A 17,935-nucleotide genomic window follows, 5' to 3' on the forward strand; every position below is an offset into this window, starting at 1 on the left:
AAGTTGGGTGGAGTGTCTGTAAATAGGTCACGTAGAGTGAAAGTGTTCAAGTCTCCTCTGTTCTTACAGAGATTTCCTAATACTTGTTCTATCAATTACTGAGATGGCATTGAAATCTCTTATAACTGTGGACTCCACTATTTCTCCTTGCATTTCTAAACATTTTTGCTTAATATATTCTCAAGCTCTGTTATTGGGTACATAAACACTTAGGATTGTTTTGTCCTTTTGATGAACTGATACCTTTATTTTTATGAAAAGACTTTATTTCTTGGTGATATTATTTCTCTAAAATATACTTTTCCTGATGTTAACATGGTGGACCTTCTCTCAGTGTTTGATTTTAACCTGTCTGTGTTCTTGGGTCCTGCTTTTTTATTTGGTCTGGTAATCTCTGCCTTTTAGTTGGGGTGTCTAAACCATTTACATTTAATGTGATTATTAACAAGCTGGGTTTAAGTGTAGTTTTGCTACTGGTTTCAACGCATCCAACTGTTCTCGCTCCTTTCCACATTGCCCTGCCTTCTCCTGCGCTGAGTGTCTCTGTTTTCCTTATTGGCTGTTTTGTTTCAGAGGCCACTTGTCTCTAACCCACCTCCACCCACCTGGAGTCCCGTCACATCTTCACACCCAGAGCAAGAACCTCCCTGCGGGCCTTTGTGCTGTCATACATTTTACTGCTACATGACATGAACCTCACGAAACAGTGTTATTGTTTTAGCTTTAAGTGGTTTGTTATTTTTTAGATCATTTAAATAAGAAAGTAAGTCGGCACTTGCCCACGTGGTTGCTGTTTCCGGGGTTTCCCCTACTTTGTGCAGATCAGATTTGTACCTGCTGCCCTCATCCCTGATGGAAGAACTCCCTGTCACTTCTCACAGAGATTTGCTGTGATGAATTCTTCCAGCTTTTGGATGTCTGTAAATCCCACTTTAAAATGTATCCTGAGACATACCTTCAGTGGGTAAAGAATTCTAAGCCAGCAGCTTCTCTTCTAAAACATGGGTGGTGCATGCTGGCCGCTGACCTCTGGATGCAGTTCTCAGTCTGGCTTTGCGAGGACTCGTGGGAAGGACACACAGCCCTGACCAAGAGCCGCCTCCAGACACCAGCCAGTGCCCAGCCGCCTCGGCTCCATGTTCTGCCCAGGGAGGGGCCCTTTGATGAACTTCTGGAGGCCACAGGCTGCCAGTGTAGACATCACCGAGGAATGACCCCATCGATGAGGACGGACGACTGGATTCAGAGCCAGGCACAGGGGCCGAGACGCTGACGTACGTACACGCCTCCCGTGTGTGCTCGTGTGCCCACACACGGTGAGGACTGGCTCCGCGGAGCTAACCTCACTGATCGTGACTCGACTCCGTCACCCTCCAGATCTCGCCCTTCCCTGTCCCGTCAGCGAAGACGCCTTCCTGCCCCGTTTCTCCCTCTGCGCTACCCAGGGCGTTTCTCTAACAAAACCCCATCCACCTGACCCCTCAGGACTGCGAGGACTTAGGCTTCAATACCAGACGCAGGCATTTTAAGAACAGTCCTGGCCCGAGAGATTCTTTAAATTGGCTCCTTTTAACAAACATAGAGAAAAACCACATCACACGTTCATTTCTGGGAATGGGGTCAATGCCAGCATCTGAAACCTTACATATTATACCAGATCAAAAACAGTGTTACAGCCAGAGAAATTTATTTTAAAATAGAAACATACATACATTAAGCCTTAAAATAGTCAAATTTTAAACAAAAAGGAGAAAAGCCATTTGATCCCAGAGTCTGCACGGAATGGATTCAAAGAGATGTCTGATATCCCCTCAAGGACTGTTCACGGACCCCGAGACGAGCTCCCCCGGGTGGGGGCAGGGCAGTGACAGTGCAGCCCCCGCCAGCACCGGACGCTCCTGCAGCCGTGGTGACCGGACAGACGTCCACGCGAGCAGCAGCGGCAGTGTTGCCAGCTCCCGTCGGACACAGCGTGACGGGACCCGGGGACCTGAGGGACATTCGGGGCTTTGGCAACGCAGGGGGCGTGATGTCAGGAAGTTCCACCAAAGCCTCCGCGAGGCTGTGAGCAGCCAGGGTCGGGCTCATTCTGCGTGGGGTTTCCGCTGGGGATTCCCCTCGTAGGACTCCCCGAACTCGTTCACTCTGCTCTTATCCACGGGATAAAGCCTGCAACGAGACCACGTGTGCGTCACGCCACCTGGTTTGGACAGACGCGTGCGCGTGTCCTGGGTGCTCGACGGCCAAGACCCGGACGGTCGGTTCACCACGGGAGATGTGCGTGTGGGTTTGCCTCGTGCCCTCCCGACGTTCTTGTGATGGTCAGGCCAGAGGTCTGCTCTCGAGGCCGATGAGAGGACGAGGACAGTGATGCCCAAGGAGAGGCAGGGCTGGGACACGTCCACAGGGGACCTGACCCCGGGCCCCCGCTGTGCAGCACAGGGGCTGAGGCAGCTCCTCCGTCAGGCTCCGCTAAACAGCAGCTGCGAGCGACCCTCACGCCGCAGGAGAGCCGTGTGCTCGAGGGGCGATCAAATCAGACAGAAAGCAGCGCTCCGGCACCCAGGCGCCAGGCACCACCCGCCAATCTCTCCCCGCAGGACCAGGCGCGGGTCTGCGGCCCGAGCGAGTCCACTGGGGCAGGAGCGCCTCCGGCCGGCACTCACCATCGCTGGTAAAGGTACACGAGGAACACCACGTCGTCCCTGAAGCAGGCCAGCCGGTGGGAGGTGGGCATGGTGATGACGAAGGCGAACACGTCGTCGATGAATGTGTTGAAGGCCTGCGGGCGGGCGAGGCCGTGGGACCCGGACCACCCAGGCACGCGGTCACGTCCCTGCACTCGCGCCGCCCAGTGACCTCAGGGCCACCCCACGAAGCAGGAGCCAGCTGGGGGGGCGGGGGGGCTGACGCCCAGGGTACCCCCCTTGCACAGACCCCAAGGCCCAGCGTCCCACCTGCTCTCCGCACGTGGGACCCAGGAGCACCACCTGGGAGCCTGGCTATCACGGTGCCGGCCTGCCCGAGAACGGCCAACCGGTTTCGAAGACAGAAGGATGTTCTAATCATTCCCCCACCCCAATGCCGCTCGCGCTAGTTCACAGCCAACAGCACCGGAGGGCTGCGTGGTCCCCGCCTGTGTGTGTGGGACAGGCCATGATGCACCAAGACAGCCCCCGGCCAGCCCGGCCCCAGGAAACTGGACGCGCCGTCTGGGTGGACACGGACCCAGCACCCTAGACCCTGGCCACCGGGTCAAGGGCATCTGCCTGCTCTTTGATTCACGTTGGCGAGAAGCAGCACGGCTCTAACTCGGAGAACACCTGGTGCCGCTGTGACAGGCAAGCTTGGCCTTTCAGAGTCGCCGCAGGGCACCCTGTGTCTAAAGGAGCCCCTGACGCTCTTCCACAGAAGGGCCGCCTGATGCATGGCCCAGCCTGACGGCAAGTCCCTGAGGGCCCTGTGCAGGCGAGGCACTGACCTTGTAGGTGAAGGCCTTCCAGGGCAGGTGAGCCACCGACTTCATCTGCGGACAGGGAGACGGAGCATGTCAGGGGCGGCACAGGGACGCGGGGCGCGGCACAGAGACGCAGGGGGGCGGTGCAGGGACGCGGGGACGCGTCTTACCTTGTAGTTCACGAAGAGCTGGGGCAACATGAAGAGGAAGCCAAAGGCGTAGACACCTGAGGAGACGGACGCGCGTGGAGACGGGCCGCGCTCGGGCCTGCGGCCGCCCCCCAGGCTTCAGGACCACCTGACCCCCCACGCCCGACAGCACGGTCCTGGGCTGAACCCCCCACCTTCCGCCCGCGGGGCTGTGAGACGGCCCCCCTGCCTACACCCGGGGAACGCGGAGGCCCGCGGTCAGGACGAGCCTAGTGGGTGGGCAATGCTCCCAGGACACAGGGCTGGGGGCCGGGGCTCCGGCGTGCCCTAAGACAGGGGTTCACTGCCCACACCCAGCCATTCCATGGAGAGCACACCGCCCATGGCCAGTCCCGCAGGCCCAGCAGGCAACACAGGGCCCAGTGAGGAGAACATGGGGCAGGGCAGGGCGGGGCCTGGCAGGGACCTCTCACCACTCCGGGCCCCACAGCAGCGGGACAAAGTGACCCGCCGTAAACGCTGTGTCTCTGAGACGGGAGACCAGGACTCACCGTTGACGAAGCTGCTGACCAACCAGGAGTACCAGCTGGAAGGGAGGGGCGGGTGATGGCGGAGGCCGTGGGCCCCGGCGCTCGTCTCTGCTAACCGCCAAGCCCCACACACGCCCTCACGCTCTGCAGCGCCAGCACCAGGGCTGGGCGCTGCTCTCCAGCCCCAGGACCCTGTGGGCTGGCCGGGGGCGACCTGCACGGGGAGCGGCTTCCCCGGAGCCCTCACCGAGGTGAGGACAGAGACTCGGCACCTACGGACTTTCCTTCACGACTTCCAGTGAGATGGGAAACCATGGAGGCCTGTGGATGCCTCGGCCCCTCTGGCTCCGGGCAGTGTGTTCCAGCCCGAGGCCGGCTCCCGTGAGCGTCCCCGACCCCGCGAGGACCAGAGAGGGCCGCGCAGAGCCAGCAGCGGCGGGCAGGCCCAGGACTGCGGCCAAGGGGCGTCCCAGTGCCAGCCCCGCTGCTGGCCCAGTCAGTGACCGTGGTCTCCGGCTGAAGAGTAGCAAAGGTGACGTCCTACCTCTTATATCTGACATTCAGCAGAGAATAGACGGCGCCCCCGATGCATAGAGGGTAAAGGAGATACGACAAGTACTTCATGGCCTACGGGGAACAGAAAACGTCCAGTGAGAGTCCACCATCAAACCTGCGGAAACTTTCTTGATGGAACCCATAAACAAAAAGGGGAAAACACCCAGGACGTTTAGGGCAGCGAAGCTAGTTTGTGTGGAGGACGCGTGTCAGTGGGCATTTGTGCAAACCCCACAGAACGTCCACCATGAAGACCGCACAGCAGAGAGAACAGCAACAATACCGGCCCGTGAAAAACAGCCAAACTGACAGACCGACGCATGGCAGAGAAATGACTAAATGTCTCGGAAAGAACCCTGCAGAAACGCTCCCAGAACCCCGGGTGCAGGGCTGCCTTCCAACCAACGCAGCGTTATCACCCTTAATTCTGACTTGAACTTTGTCAAAAACCCAATAAAAACTGGGATGCAGTCGATGCCCATTAAACCAGAAAATAAAATCATCCCTGCTTGGGAAACATGTATTAAATCAAACTGAAAACCACGGCTCCCCTCGGCAGGGGGAGTCCGATGGCCTAGGACGCAGAGCCTGTGGGGTCACCACGTCTCAGGGACAGAGGCTCAGCTCGCAGTCCCACAGCTGCCCACCGGGAATAAGACATCTCCCGGTGGTACAGGACGCAGCACGGGCGCCCGCAGGGGCTGGGAAACACAGGAGCCCCCGGCCTCCCTCCTGGGTCAGAAACCCCAGGCAGGCAGGCAGGCTCCCTGGGGGTCTTGGCTCCAGGACACAGCTTCTCCATGGGGACGGTCACAGCCAGGACACCACCTCCAGGTAGGCATGCACGCCCCGGATCACCGCTCACCTGAGTGTCATACTCCTCCGTTTTCCTTTCAGATTCACTGTAAGTGCCAAACTGCAACGAAATTCAATACAACCACGTTAAGTTGCGGGCCGGGGAGGCATCTGGGCTCAGCTCGGCTACCACGGAAGGAGGGACAGGGCTGCAGGCTGAGAGGCGGGAACCCTCAGCCCAGGCGTGGCAGCGCCCCCGCTTCAGAGCCGGGGGTGCAGCGGACCCGATGGCCCCAGCCCGCGAGCCACAGTGTGTGGGACGCGAGGCGGAAGCAGCCCGTGAGCCTGGGCGGCCCTCCCCGCGCTGCTTCCTGCTCCCAGTTCCACTGAGTTTTGCAGTGAAGACACTGCTCTTAAATCAAAGTGGATTCACTGGGCTGACTTAGATCAAGAGAAGCTGCGTCCCGTCTCCAAGTGACCTGCCCTTGACCTGGAAACCTGGAGTGTCATAAATCCCAAGGCCCGGAAAGCAGAGCGAGCTGCCCGACCATGCAGCTCACACTGACGCCCAGGCCCCCGCCCGAATCTGCCCAGGAGACTCCACACCAAAGGGCAGCTCTTTGGGAAGCGAGGGGCTGTGCTGTCGTGTGGTGGCATCACACCCCGCGGGAGTGGGGGGTACCAGCCCTGAGCCTGGCCGACCAGCATCCTGTCTGCTCACGGAGGCGGAGGTGCTGCTCAGTGTGCTCGGTGCTGGGTCCACGGCTGGGGACCCCGGGTGCATCAGAGCCCCGGAGGCTCGTGGGGAGAGCTGCAGAGGTGCGGTGACCCGCCCACTCGCCCCGAGACGCCCCTGCATCTCCCTGCTGGTCTGCAGGTGACAAGCTGCTCTTGGGGTCGGAAGGTCAGCAATGTGACCACGTGACGATCACCTGCCCTCACGGTGACCTGCATCTCACCGGGACGCAGCTAGGAAACACATCAGCAGTCAGCCTGCACGAGCAGACCGGCCGAAACACGAAGAAGGTGGGCTGGGAGAGGCCGGAGGAAGTGACGGATCCCCGGGAGGGTGTGGTTGGGTCCCTACCTGAAATGCGGGCCTGAGGCCTCTCCAGGTGACGGTCATCTTCAAGGCCTTTTTCACTTTCCACAGCTGAGAAGTTGAAAAGTCCACACTTCAGGCTCCAGGACCAGGAAAAAGCCAGGACCCGCTCCTCGGACGGCCACTGACCAGGGCACCGGCCGCTCAGGCCCCGCGCGCCCCAGCCCAGCCCGACCCTTCAGCTCCCCGCTGTTCCTCGCCTTGCCGGCGGGGACACCCCGGGACGGCCCCCAGTCTCCTGCCCACACCCACCCAGCCTGTGCGCCTACGTGGACCCGACCCCCTCCCTGGGACCACCGAGGTGGCGCCGGTCGGGCCGTCCCCCCGCCCAGCCCACCTGCACTGATGCCCCACCCCGCCTGTCCCCAGATTCACCCTGGCACCTTCTTTCTGCTCCCCGGGGGACCCCAAGCCCCACGCCCTGCTGTGGCTGGGTCTCTCCAGGACCCTCCTTAAGGTGGGACCGGCACCACGGCCGTGAGGTCGGTTCCGCATGGTGACTGGTGCCCATAAGGGGGGTTGCCGCCAGCACTTCCTTGATAGGCGGTGCCAGCGCAGCCCCCAACCCGACAGCCGTGTGAGCCAGTGCCCACTGGCGGGGGCCCTGGAATACGACCACAGCTGAGGGTCCCGGTCAGGGTGGTGCCAGAGGCCTGCCGCCCCTCCACTGCCCCTGCATCACACGTTCTGCTTCGCACGGCATCCAGCGCAGCGAGAGCTGCACAGGCTTCAGCCACCGGGTCAACACATCCCACGGACGGAGGGGACAAGCTGAAGCTTCTGGGCCACGAGAAACGCGGAGGCGTCGGCAGCTCCGCCCGAGAAGCCGCGCCCTCGCCCTGCTGCAGCGCCGGTGGCCACTCCTTCGGCAGTGACGCGGGTCCCGACCGCGCCGAGCGCTTGGGCCCCGGAACCACAGGCACGGCGCTCCGACCAGCGCCCCAGCGGGCAGCTCACCTCGATGGCAGCTCCGATGCCCGCAGGAACCAGCACCAGCAGGCTCGTCCGCTCGTCCAGCAGGAACAGGAAGATGACCACGGTGCTGAAGCAGCGCCAGAGCACTGGGGAGAAACGGGCTGTGCTGAGGCCTGGGGAACGGCCCCCCCACGCACCAGCACCCTAACCGCTTCTGCCCCTTTGTCCACTAAAAAGGACCTGCGGACCACAGGCGGCGACGGGAAATGCGAAATGATTACAAAAGGCTACGGACCCAACAGAAGGCAACCTCAGCAGGTGAACATGCGTAAGTTACACTTACAGACACAAAAGGCACACGAGGTGTGCTAAGAAAACTGGTTCCTGACAGGGATCCTGCACTCTAATCTCAGGCTTTCCTGCTTTCACACTGGCCCTGTGGAGCCTGCATCTGTCCTTTAAAAGCTGCACTTTGTCCTTTCGGGTTGTGCTTTAGGAGATGCCACAGCCGTGGAAACACTCCCTGTAGGGTGCTCCCCGCCAGGAGCTCAGGCCCCGGGACCCACAAGCCCCGCTCATGCCACAGGCTGAAAAGGCCAGGGGAGGGGGCAGGAGGGCTCAGTGGGGGACCCGCCCCTCCAAGGAAGCCAGAGGTCACGACAGAAAACCCCGAGACATGGACTCTGGACTCGGGGGCCGCCCCAGCATCCCAGACCACCCACTTGGGTGTCACTTCCGCAGGAGGAAAAGAACTGTCTCTTGCTGGAGACCCAGCTTGGGAACCGAGCAAGACTGTGAGCCGACACAGACGGGCACTATGAACCAGCATCCATGTCACCTGCCCTCCACGGTCCCAGGCTTCCGTGACGCTCGCCACGACTGCGGAGACGGCACCCTCCCGGGGTGCTACCACAGGGGATCGAAAAGCCCCTCCCGAACAAGAGCCATGTTGGCCACGGGTGATCGCAAGCTGTAGGTTTCAAAACGAGCTCTATCCCCTGCCTGCATCAGCCAGCGGTGGGAGAGGTCTGAGGACGGGGGCACGTTCTGAGAGCGCCTACCTGCTTTGGTGGACATTCCGATCATGCTCTTCTTTTTCTTCCAGAAACTGATGTCATTTTTAAACGCTAGGAAATCAAAAAGCAGCTGGAAAGAAAACAGGACAGTGATGCGCCCCTCAAGCTGTGCAGACGATCCCGGGCTCGACCTCAGATGCCGGCCTCTCAGTAACACCCGTGTCTCCCGGCACAGCTCTGGCGAGATCTGGCTTCACTGGCGGCCAGTTCCCAGGCCCTGGGAACCAGCTGCAGCTGGGTGCCCGTGCCTTGCGGCCTCGCCCCCGCCCCCCGCCCCCGGGCTGGCTTTCCCTGGCAGCCGCCAGCCGCCGTGTCTAACAGGGATTCCGCCGGCAGGGCTGATGCGTCATTCTCTGAACTGCCGCGCCATACCTCCCACAAGGAAATGCTTATTTTGCAAAGTCATTCGTTGATATCACTGGTTTTGGATTTGTTTTCAAAACAGCTTCCAAAGGCAGCAGACGAAGCCCCAGGTCCTTCAGCTGGTCAGTGCCCGAGGTGCAGACCCTCTCCTGAGCGGGGCGGGGGGCAGGCCCTGCTGAGGGCCAGGAGCACTCACGTGGAACGCGGCCACAAAGAAGGTCAGCGCTAAGAAGTACAAGTTGGTGTCGACGAAAATCCCTTTCACTTCGTCAGCGTCCTTCTCTGAAAACCCTGCAAAAGACCAGACCCTGCGTGAACGGACGACGCCAACCCCCCACCAGAGCCCTGGCCGGGCTACACCTCATCAGCAGGAAGAGCTCCGCGGGCCAAACGTGCCCTTTCAAGGGGGACGATCTCACAGGCGGAATGGAAGCCGGGCTCCGGGGCTCCCGGGCTGGACTGACCCCCTGAACCCGGGGCGCCCGCCCAGCGGCCTCACCGAACTGCTGCAGCGAGAACACGGCGTCCTGCATGTGGATCCAGAAGCGCAGCCGCCCCAGTGAGATCTTGTCGTAGGACACGGTGAGGGGCAGCTCGGTGGTGGAGCGGTTGATGACCTGCGGGGAGGGCGCCGTGACAGCCCCGCCCCACGCGCGCTGCTCTGCCCGGACCCAAGGCCACGTCTCCCCTGCCCTCTCCTCCTGTGGGGCCCCAGCTGTCCTCGCGGCCCCGGCAGGGCGCCTCCCACAGGAAGCCCTGGCACCCTGACCTCCCGCCCACCACCCGGGCCCTGCGTGTCTCTCGCGACCACAGCCCCGGGCGCTGGCGCCTCCTGGGCAGGAGCTGGGGGCCCACCCGAGCGGCCGAGCCGCGCACAGGCCCGACGGAGCCCTGGCTACTCACCGTGAGGTCCTTGACCCGGCTGCTGAGCTGATCGATGAACAGGATGGGCAGGTAGTGCACCGTCTTCCCCAGCTGGATCCTGGGGGATTGGAGCCGTTTCAAGGCCGCAGCGAGCTCCCGGGCCCCCAGGACTGAAGGCGGCCCCAAGACGCTGGGTTACCTCGCAGGGCTCACCCCCCCGCGTCTTCAGTGGCTTCTGGTCGCAGGAGCCCCAGGACACGCCTCCCCAGGGCAGCAGGGGCGCCGTGAGCTACGTTCGTCCCCTGCACAGCTGCCACCAGGAGGAGGTGGGGACCAGGCGTGCAGTGGGACACCACTCAGGACGCGAGGGGAAGCGAGGGGCCGCGTGTGCGCCGACACGGGGCAGCCCGCGGCGCGGTGAGAAGCCAGTACCCAACTACCCTCCACGTCTGGCTTTCACCCCATGACCCTTCTGTGCCTTTCACACTCTCAACCGTGTGAATGGATCACGCGTTCAGAAATTAGATTTTAGTTTTACAAAAGGCAAAACCTCATGACACCACCACAGGACCCACTGGAAACTGAAGAAGGAAACAATTCTCAGCAGAGCCATTTCTAGGTGCTATGTGACGACCCAGTGACAGGCTGTGATCTCACAGGGGGGCTCCCTGAAGTGTAGAGACACGGGATCATCTAGGTCAGTCAATTTTAACAGTCATGCTTACGACAGCAAGTGATGGGAACAAAACAACCTAACAATCCATTTTTAAGCAAAGGTAACCGAGTCAGAGCTAACAGGACGCAGACAGGACAAAACCTCCTGCGCAGGGTGCAGAGGGATAGGGTCTCATCAAGGCGCTCCACTTTCCCTTCTAGCTTTTGCCAAGAGCAAAGGGCAAGATGACTGCCTGTCGCGTCATCGTTTCCCTTCCATATCCTGGCGGCAGCCGTGATCAGCAAGACCCCCAGGGAGGAGGGACAGGCTGGGGTGCTCCAGGAAGCACCCCAGGCCCCTCGTCACAGAGAAGGCTCAGGAATGTGGGTACGGCCCATCTGCTTTAGGGTTCTGGCCGGCCACGATCCCTCCACCCCCCACCCACCGGGTCACCCCTTGTCCGCTCAGGGAGTGAATGAGCGATGTGCAAAGCTGGGCAGGTGAACGTGAACTACAGTGGCCTTCCCACTGTCTGGGCCTCAGCTCAGCGGCCAGACCACAGCACTTACATCTTCATGTACCGATGCACATCAGCGGGCAGGAAGGCCCCGTCAAAGACGAAGTCATCCACCATCACGTTCAGGGTCAGCCTTGGTCTCCAGTGAGACACGGGTTCGTCCAGGGCACTTGTTGGCCTCTTCTCAGCCTCGATCTGCTGCTACACGTAAGGACTGACTTAGCAGGAAAAGACCAAGGCTGGGGCGGGAGGGGCCCGGCAGGGTCTGAGGCAGCAAGCTGCTGGCACTTGCATCTGGGCACAGCCCACGAGCACAACCGTGAGCAGGGCCAGCGGAGCGTGGGAGGACCCACGGCTGCCGGCTCCCCGACTCTCAAACCCGCGCTGCCTTCTCGCAACAGAAGCCAAAGGGTGTGCTGTTCCGCACCATGGGGTCCTGGATCTCACTGCCTCCTGTTTCGGGCCCTTGTCCGGAGCAGGGATCCCGAGAAGGACGAGCCTCCGGCACATTTGCGGGAGGTGCTGGAGCTGAGAGCCCCGCCCTCTGCAAGGAGGCTGAAGGGAGACGCTTCTAAACCAGCTCCACCCTGCTGTCTGGAAAAGGGCATGTCCATGTCTAGGGAACAAGCCTAAAGCTACTGAACTCAGAAACAAACTCTGCCCGGCAAGGAAATCTTGAATTCAGATCTGAGAAGCTCTGTAACTGTGTCATTCTATTAATATTTATCTCCTCCCTAAAGCTACAATTTAGCACTAACAGTTACACTAAAAACAGCCTTCCAAGGAGTAGCGATAGCGAACGTTGATTCAGCACCTGTAAGTTCCCAGAGACTCCTTCCACCCTTCACACCACCGCCGGGCACCCCAGAAAGGCCCATGAGGCAGCGTCGTGCGGTCCCCAGGGAAACAGAAGTGAGGGGTCTTTCCAAGGACACACACGAGACAGCTGCCGCCCCTGGCATGGGTGACTCCCCTTGCATTCGACGCGGACCCGAATACCAGGATCCGTCCGTCCCACCCTCCACTGCGGTAACGACCGCGTGTGCGATCTCCAGCCTTTCCCTGTACGTACAGCTTTCTACGGGTGGACAAGATACAATTTGCACTCACACCTTTTTCATAATTTTGAGTTATATCCTTAGAATAAATATTCAAGCGTTGTCCTGTCCTACACACAGTGCAGTGTCTCCCAACTCTAAGTTCTGACTGCAGCTGAGCTCTGCAGAAGGGGCTGCCCTGGACCCACTGGGGTGCACACACGCTCCCTGGGGGCTGAGAGGTCCTGTGGCCTGAGAAGGAATCTGGGTAAAGAAAGTCATTGAACGGCTTCCCTGGCGATCCAGTGGTTAAGACTCCACGCTTCCACTACAAGGGGCACAGGTTCGACCCCTGGTTGGGGAACTAAGATCCCACATGCCACACGGAACAGCCAGAAAAAATAAAAAACAAAAATCACTGAACTACTTAAACTGCACGTCACTAATTTGACATAAATTTATCTGCAAACCCATGAGAAGTTACTGAGCTGAAAATGTATGTGACAATAACACCTGATCGCTTCACTTCCCAGCAGTCTAGCGCCAGATGCAAACTGTACGTGCAGACACGTGTGTGTGAACTACAAGGGGGTCAGCAGGTTTCCTTCAGCCGGCACCACTCACCTGTGCAGCAGATTCCCCAGTGAGCAGGTTGACCTCTTCCGGTTTGGGGACCATGTAGGTGGTCAGCGGGCTCACCAGGTGCACCTGCTTCCCGTCGTGCCAGGGCAGGATGCCGGCGTGATGGACAAAGACGTAGGCATACAGCGTCCCGTTGTTCCTGGTTTTCTTTGGAACAGAAACATTGACCGTCCTGCAACAAAACAAGTGATGATTTCAACCATGTACACATTATGTTGTGTGTGCACACAGAGTGGAGACTATGCAAATATTTCTATAAAAAATGTTGTTTCAAACCAAAACCAACTAATTTTAGCTGAGAAATACTAAAAACGAAACCCAGCTACCTGGATGTTACTGAAGTCCTGAGTGCGCACATTTATGGAACACACCCTGAAAGCATGGCAGCTGCCCAAAAACTGAAAGGACTGCATTCCGGGCGCTGAGGTCACAGGCTAAGGGGGCCAACACCAAATGTGCGTGCCCCGCCCCCTGCCCCGCCCCCGTAGCAGCTCTCCGAGGGGCGATGGGCGGGCGGCTAGAGAATGTGTATCCTGCAATACACCACGCACCCCGGTGCTCACTCTGACGCCTCCCAGACAACCAAGAGGGAAGAAGAGAACTTGTGACAAACACATCATCTTTAAAATTAAACTTGCTGGAATTTAAGAAACTAGAACCATAGCTTAAATACAGCTTCAAACAGTCACTCTACAGATGTCAACGTTTATACTGCTTACTCTGTTGTAAAGTTACATTTCACTTAATTATGATTTTCTGCTAAATTCTTCCCTCCGTCCCCTTCCCTTTTCCCTTCTAGACAACATAACTGAACCACTTCTGCCAGGAAAACGCAAGTTGTTTTCTGTGGGAAACTGCGTGTGTAAGCTCTGAACGGATTATAGTCCCCACCGTAATCCCCACTCCTCTGGAAGCTCCCCAGGGCCGCACCGTATCCCACAGCTGTCAGATGCTGGGTAAGCTACTTCCTAAAGGACAAACTCGGCGTCTGCTACTTTCAAGTGAAACAAAGTTTGCTTGTGTGCGTATCACACACGCCTGCAATGAAAACGCTCTACCGCGCCCGAGACGGCTGGTGATGCTGCTTTTCTGTGGTACCCCCCTCACGTGCAGAACGCTGACCTGTCAACAATCTCAACGTCAATGATGCCTGCCTGTCACCCTGTCCACAACCATACCTTTCAAATTTGGACTCCACATCAAAATCCTCCACGTTCAAGACCAGGTCCACGTTGTTCTCGGCACCCAGGTTGGACCGTGTGGCGGTGTACACGCTGAGCTGGAAAAGACGTCAAGAAAGTCAGCTGGGCAAGGCCCCTGGCAGAAAGCACACAGAGACCTGACCAGCCACACAGGGAAAGGTGCATCTTAACTCCCCAAGGGACACAACTCCGCCCGGTGACAGGAGGTTCCGGGACGCGCCTGCTGCAAAGGAACAACCTGTTAAAGTGTGTGGCTGGTTGATGAATGGGGCAGGGGTACAGGGACTCTGGGCGCCTTGTGATGGGGTGAAGACGGGCACGGGGGCCAGCGTGCGGGGTCAGGAGCTTTAGGATTCGGGGGCGGGGAGGAGAGGACTCAGCTCAGACACGGTCAGGTTCAGGTGCGAAGGGCCCGGCCCCGCCCAGCCCGAGATCAGAGGTCAGGTGCGAAGGCCCGCGCTCACCTGCAGCTTGGGCCTCCGCGCCAGGTAGGGCTGGATGCAGTTGCCGTCGCCGGCGCACGGGCGGGTGTAGACGATGCCATACATGACCCAGCAGGTGTGCACCACGTACACCACGAACACGCCCACGACCAGGCTGGTGAAGGAGCTGCGGCCGCTCCACATGGCGCCACCGCCGCCGCCCGGCCCGGTCCGCCTCGCAGCCGCGGGCCCTGCCGGACGCTCCGGCCGCCGCCGCTCACAGGAGAGCCGCCGCGCGCCGCCGCCACCTCCGGGGAAAGAACGCGCTGTGCGCCGCGGGCCGCCAGCCGCCCCGCATGCTCCCGCGCTCGCCGCCGCCGCCGCCGACCTGTCGCTGCGGGATTCGCCGGTGCGCCGCTTCCGGGCCCGCGCCGCCCGCCGGAAGTGGGTGCGCCGCGCGGCCCCCTGGGAAGCGTAGTCCCGCCGCCGCCGCGCACGCGCGCACGCCTGCGTGAGTGGCGCGGCGCTGACGTCACCCGCCTGCACCGTCCTCCCAGCGTACCCCGCGGGATCCGGGCGCTGGGAGCTCGGCGGGTCCGGGCGCACCTATGGGGCGGGGGCGTCGGGAAGACCGGGGCGCAGGGCTCCCCAGCGCCGCCCCCACCGGAGAAGCGGGAGGGACCCTCGCCCCCGGGCCAAACGGCGGGGCGGCGTGTGAACGCGGAGGAGCCGGGCTGGAGACGCGGCGGGGGTGTGCGCTGTTCTCAGCCTTTCTGAGTCTGGCGTTATGTCAACGTGAAAAATGGAAGAGAAAAGAAATAGACTCTACTAAAGTCAGCGACCCTTTCGTGTTGATTTCCGTCGTCTTTAAATATGAACCCCCAGAGGGGCGCCTTTGAAAAAAAAACACAGCATTTCTAAATGAAAGGCCGAGGCCCTTGTCAACGAAAGTAATTGATAAACAATCTATAATAATAATAGAAAAGTTTTATTTGAGCCAAGCTGAGGACTAGCCCAGAAGCCCGCTTACCAGGTTTCCGTGAGAAACTCTCCGGATAAGCATGATTTTCAGCACAGTTTTATATTTCGTCAGAACAAAGAACATTAAATCAGAAATAACATTTCTTCAAGGTTTTAATAAAAAGAACAGGTCAGCACGTACACAGCGAATCAGTATGGCCTGGGCGCCTAGGAAGGGCTTCTTATCATCAAAGGAGGACCAGCACTGGCGTCCCAGGAAGAGCGCCATTTAATCTTTTCTTTTTAACACGGACATTCTTTACTTCTGGTCAATGTGTCCTTTTTTTCTAATAATTAAAGCAGATGTACAATGTATGTTTGATAGGCCACAAACAGGCTATTTTAGTTAGCATCAAATTCAAGTTAATTCATATATAAGCCAGAACGACTTCCCTATATCTCAATATGTGAAGTTTTTTTTTTTTTTTTTTAAATCACCCTCCAGTGCCTCTCAGGAGCCGAGGCTGCTGAGGGCTGGACCGGATCCTCAGTAGCTCCCCTTAGGGCCAGCCGCCCGCCCGCTAGAGGGAGAGCTCAGCTGGGGCTCCAGGGAGTGAGGGAACTCATTCCCCCTGTCCAGGCTTGATGGTGCTCATGTTTTCCTGTTGAAAGCTGCCCAGTTGGCCCCTGGAAGGGCACGTGCTCTTCCTGTTTGCATTAAAGAGTCCGTGGAATCAGGACCTTTGATTCATTGGAGCCTCCCATGCCCAGTGGCCGGCCCTCTGTGATGGAGAATGCTCCATCCTCATTCGCGTTCACATCCACTTCTCTCCTCTTTTCCTTCTGTCTCACAACCAAAAACATTGCTAAGCATTTATAGAAACAGTAGATGCTGTTAAAGACCCAATAAATTGCTCGGGGCGTCAGAGAAGGGGGTGGGGGCTCGCTGAGTAGATGGGAGAGCGATTTGCTGCTGCAGAGACGGTGGAGGGATGGAGGCCTCCCAGGAACAAGGCATCGGGGCGGAGTGCAGCGGTGGCTCTGGGTCACCCCCCTGGTATATGGGTCAGAGACTTAGGGGCATCGGAGACTTTTCCCTGCCTCTTGCACCCTCATGTACTCGCCCTCCCCTGTAGCATCTTGTGGCCATGTTGGCTTCAGCCATTGGAGTAGCATGTAGCTGGACCCCCACCTCCACCTTCCCCTCCAGCCTGCTCCCTGTTCGGCACACCTGCCCTCCTGTTGGAAACCCTTTGCTGACTCCTGTTACCCTGAGTATAAAATCCATCCTCCTTAGCAGGCTTACCAGCCCTGTGCCCTCAGCTGTCACGCACTGTGCTCCTGCCACACTTGGGGAGCACCCACAGGGCTGGGCTGCTCCACACTCCACGGCTTTGTCCTCGGTGTTCTACTCTGTGCAGCGGAGGAAGGCCTGCTCTAGGCCTCTTAGTCTGCAGGGAACAAAGGCCAGCTCCGGTTTTGTGAGCCTACGAGGGGATGGGTGGGGTACCCAGGGCAGGGCACCTCACGGCATCCAGAGGCCAGGACACAGCCGGGCTTCAGGGGGGGCTCTGGGGTGCAGCTTCAGATCCCTCTCCCAGTCTCGCAGACTGAGTTTTGATCCAGTTTGAACTCTGCTCCAGGTGCAGCTAGTTACTGTCCTGCAGGGAGGAGCGCTGTCCCGCAGAGCTGGGTGTCCCGCTGTTTGTGCGTCCAGGAGCTATGAAAAGGCCTTGGTGTGTGGGAGCTTGGGGCCCACACAGCTTCCAGACTCCAGGTCATGCCCTGTGTCTGATGCCCAGCCCTCTCGGTGAGGATGTGGCTCCCACGGGGTTCTCTTTTCCACCCACAAAAAATACTCAGTGTTGGAAAGTGACTCATAACAGCACTCCTGTTTCTGAGCGGCCCTCCTGGTGCTGGTTTGTAGGTGATATCTGGAGAACTTACTGTTGAGGGTGGGCATTTGGTTGGGGTCCCTCGAATGCTAATCACTTTCCTCCAGAGTGAGGCTTGTTCTCAGGGCCCCTCAAATGTCATCCCCCGGGCGCTGTGTGAGATCAGAACTCCAGTGCTCACACACACACCACACAGGCCGTCACAGCCGGGTGTTCTGTGCTGTTTCCTCACGGGGTGGGGTCACCTGGAGAAAGGGGAAGCTGCTGCTGCGCCCAGGGCCACAGGGAGCACCCCCACCACCCAAGGCCTTTCTTTACTTCATTCATGATAATTCCCAAATCGAGCGGACTCCTGGTATGATCCCAAGTTTTTATCTTATTTTTGGGGCCCAAGAACTACTCACCACGCCCCTGAGGATGAATAACTATGGACAGCCCTGGATGGAGGCCACAGACCCAGGTTCCCAGGATAAGGGAGGGGGCTGCCATCGGGGGGAGAAACCTCCTCCGTACCCCCTCACTTCCAGGTACGCCATCAAGTCCATTGTTATTTTTGCTTTAAACAGTCAACTATATTTTAAGTAAATTTAAAATGAGCAAAGATACATTTTGTTTCTGTACATACACCTGTGCTCTTGGCTCTTGTGTACGTACCCTGGCTTCTAGCTGGTGTTTATTCCTTTAGCCTCAGTAACTTCCGTTAGCATTTCTTGTTCTGCCAATCTGCTGGTGGTAAATTCTCTCAACTATTGCTTGTATGAGACTCTTTTTAATTTGCCTTCACTTTTTTGAAAGATTT

At 58.7% G+C, this 17,935-nt stretch overlaps 1 protein-coding gene across 3 annotated transcripts; it reads right to left on the bottom strand.

Moving 5' to 3' along the window:
• Positions 1 to 1,668: 1,668 nt before the first annotated feature.
• CLPTM1L (CLPTM1 like) lies at positions 1,669 to 14,646 on the bottom strand. 3 transcript variants are annotated; one of them, XM_081230387.1, is made up of 17 exons: positions 14,324 to 14,645; positions 13,836 to 13,936; positions 12,640 to 12,829; positions 11,031 to 11,179; positions 9,846 to 9,924; positions 9,442 to 9,559; positions 9,139 to 9,233; positions 8,565 to 8,649; positions 7,546 to 7,649; positions 6,574 to 6,639; positions 5,557 to 5,607; positions 4,681 to 4,763; positions 4,158 to 4,192; positions 3,628 to 3,683; positions 3,482 to 3,526; positions 2,667 to 2,782; positions 1,669 to 2,169 (listed from the first exon to the last, which is right to left on the bottom strand). In XM_081230387.1, the coding sequence occupies exons 1-17, from the start codon at positions 14,483 to 14,485 to the stop codon at positions 2,085 to 2,087; spliced, it is 1,620 nt and encodes a 539-aa protein (XP_081086513.1). In that variant the 5' UTR covers positions 14,486 to 14,645; the 3' UTR covers positions 1,669 to 2,084. The 3 variants fall into 3 exon arrangements, with proteins under 3 accessions (XP_081086513.1, XP_081086514.1, XP_081086515.1); XM_081230388.1 differs by having other exon boundaries at positions 11,031 to 11,176; positions 14,324 to 14,644; XM_081230389.1 differs by lacking the exon at positions 4,158 to 4,192 and having other exon boundaries at positions 14,324 to 14,646.
• Between the last annotated feature and the right edge of the window lie 3,289 nt (positions 14,647 to 17,935).

Source organism: Mesoplodon bidens (genome assembly GCF_964165515.1).
Source record: "Mesoplodon bidens genome assembly, chromosome: 4".
Classification (NCBI taxonomy): Eukaryota; Metazoa; Chordata; class Mammalia; order Artiodactyla; family Ziphiidae; genus Mesoplodon; species Mesoplodon bidens.

Coding starts and splice junctions, on each gene's coding strand:
- CLPTM1L (XM_081230387.1), bottom strand. CDS start 14,485: ATGTGGAGCGGCCGCAGCTCCTTCACCAGCCTGGTCGTGGGCGTGTTC. Junction 3,684..4,157: donor GGTCAGCAGCTTCGTCAACG/GTGAGTCCTGGT, acceptor CCGTCTCCTCAG/GTGTCTACGCCTTTGGCTTC. Junction 2,170..2,666: donor GTGTACCTTTACCAGCGATG/GTGAGTGCCGGC, acceptor GTCTCGTTGCAG/GCTTTATCCCGTGGATAAGA.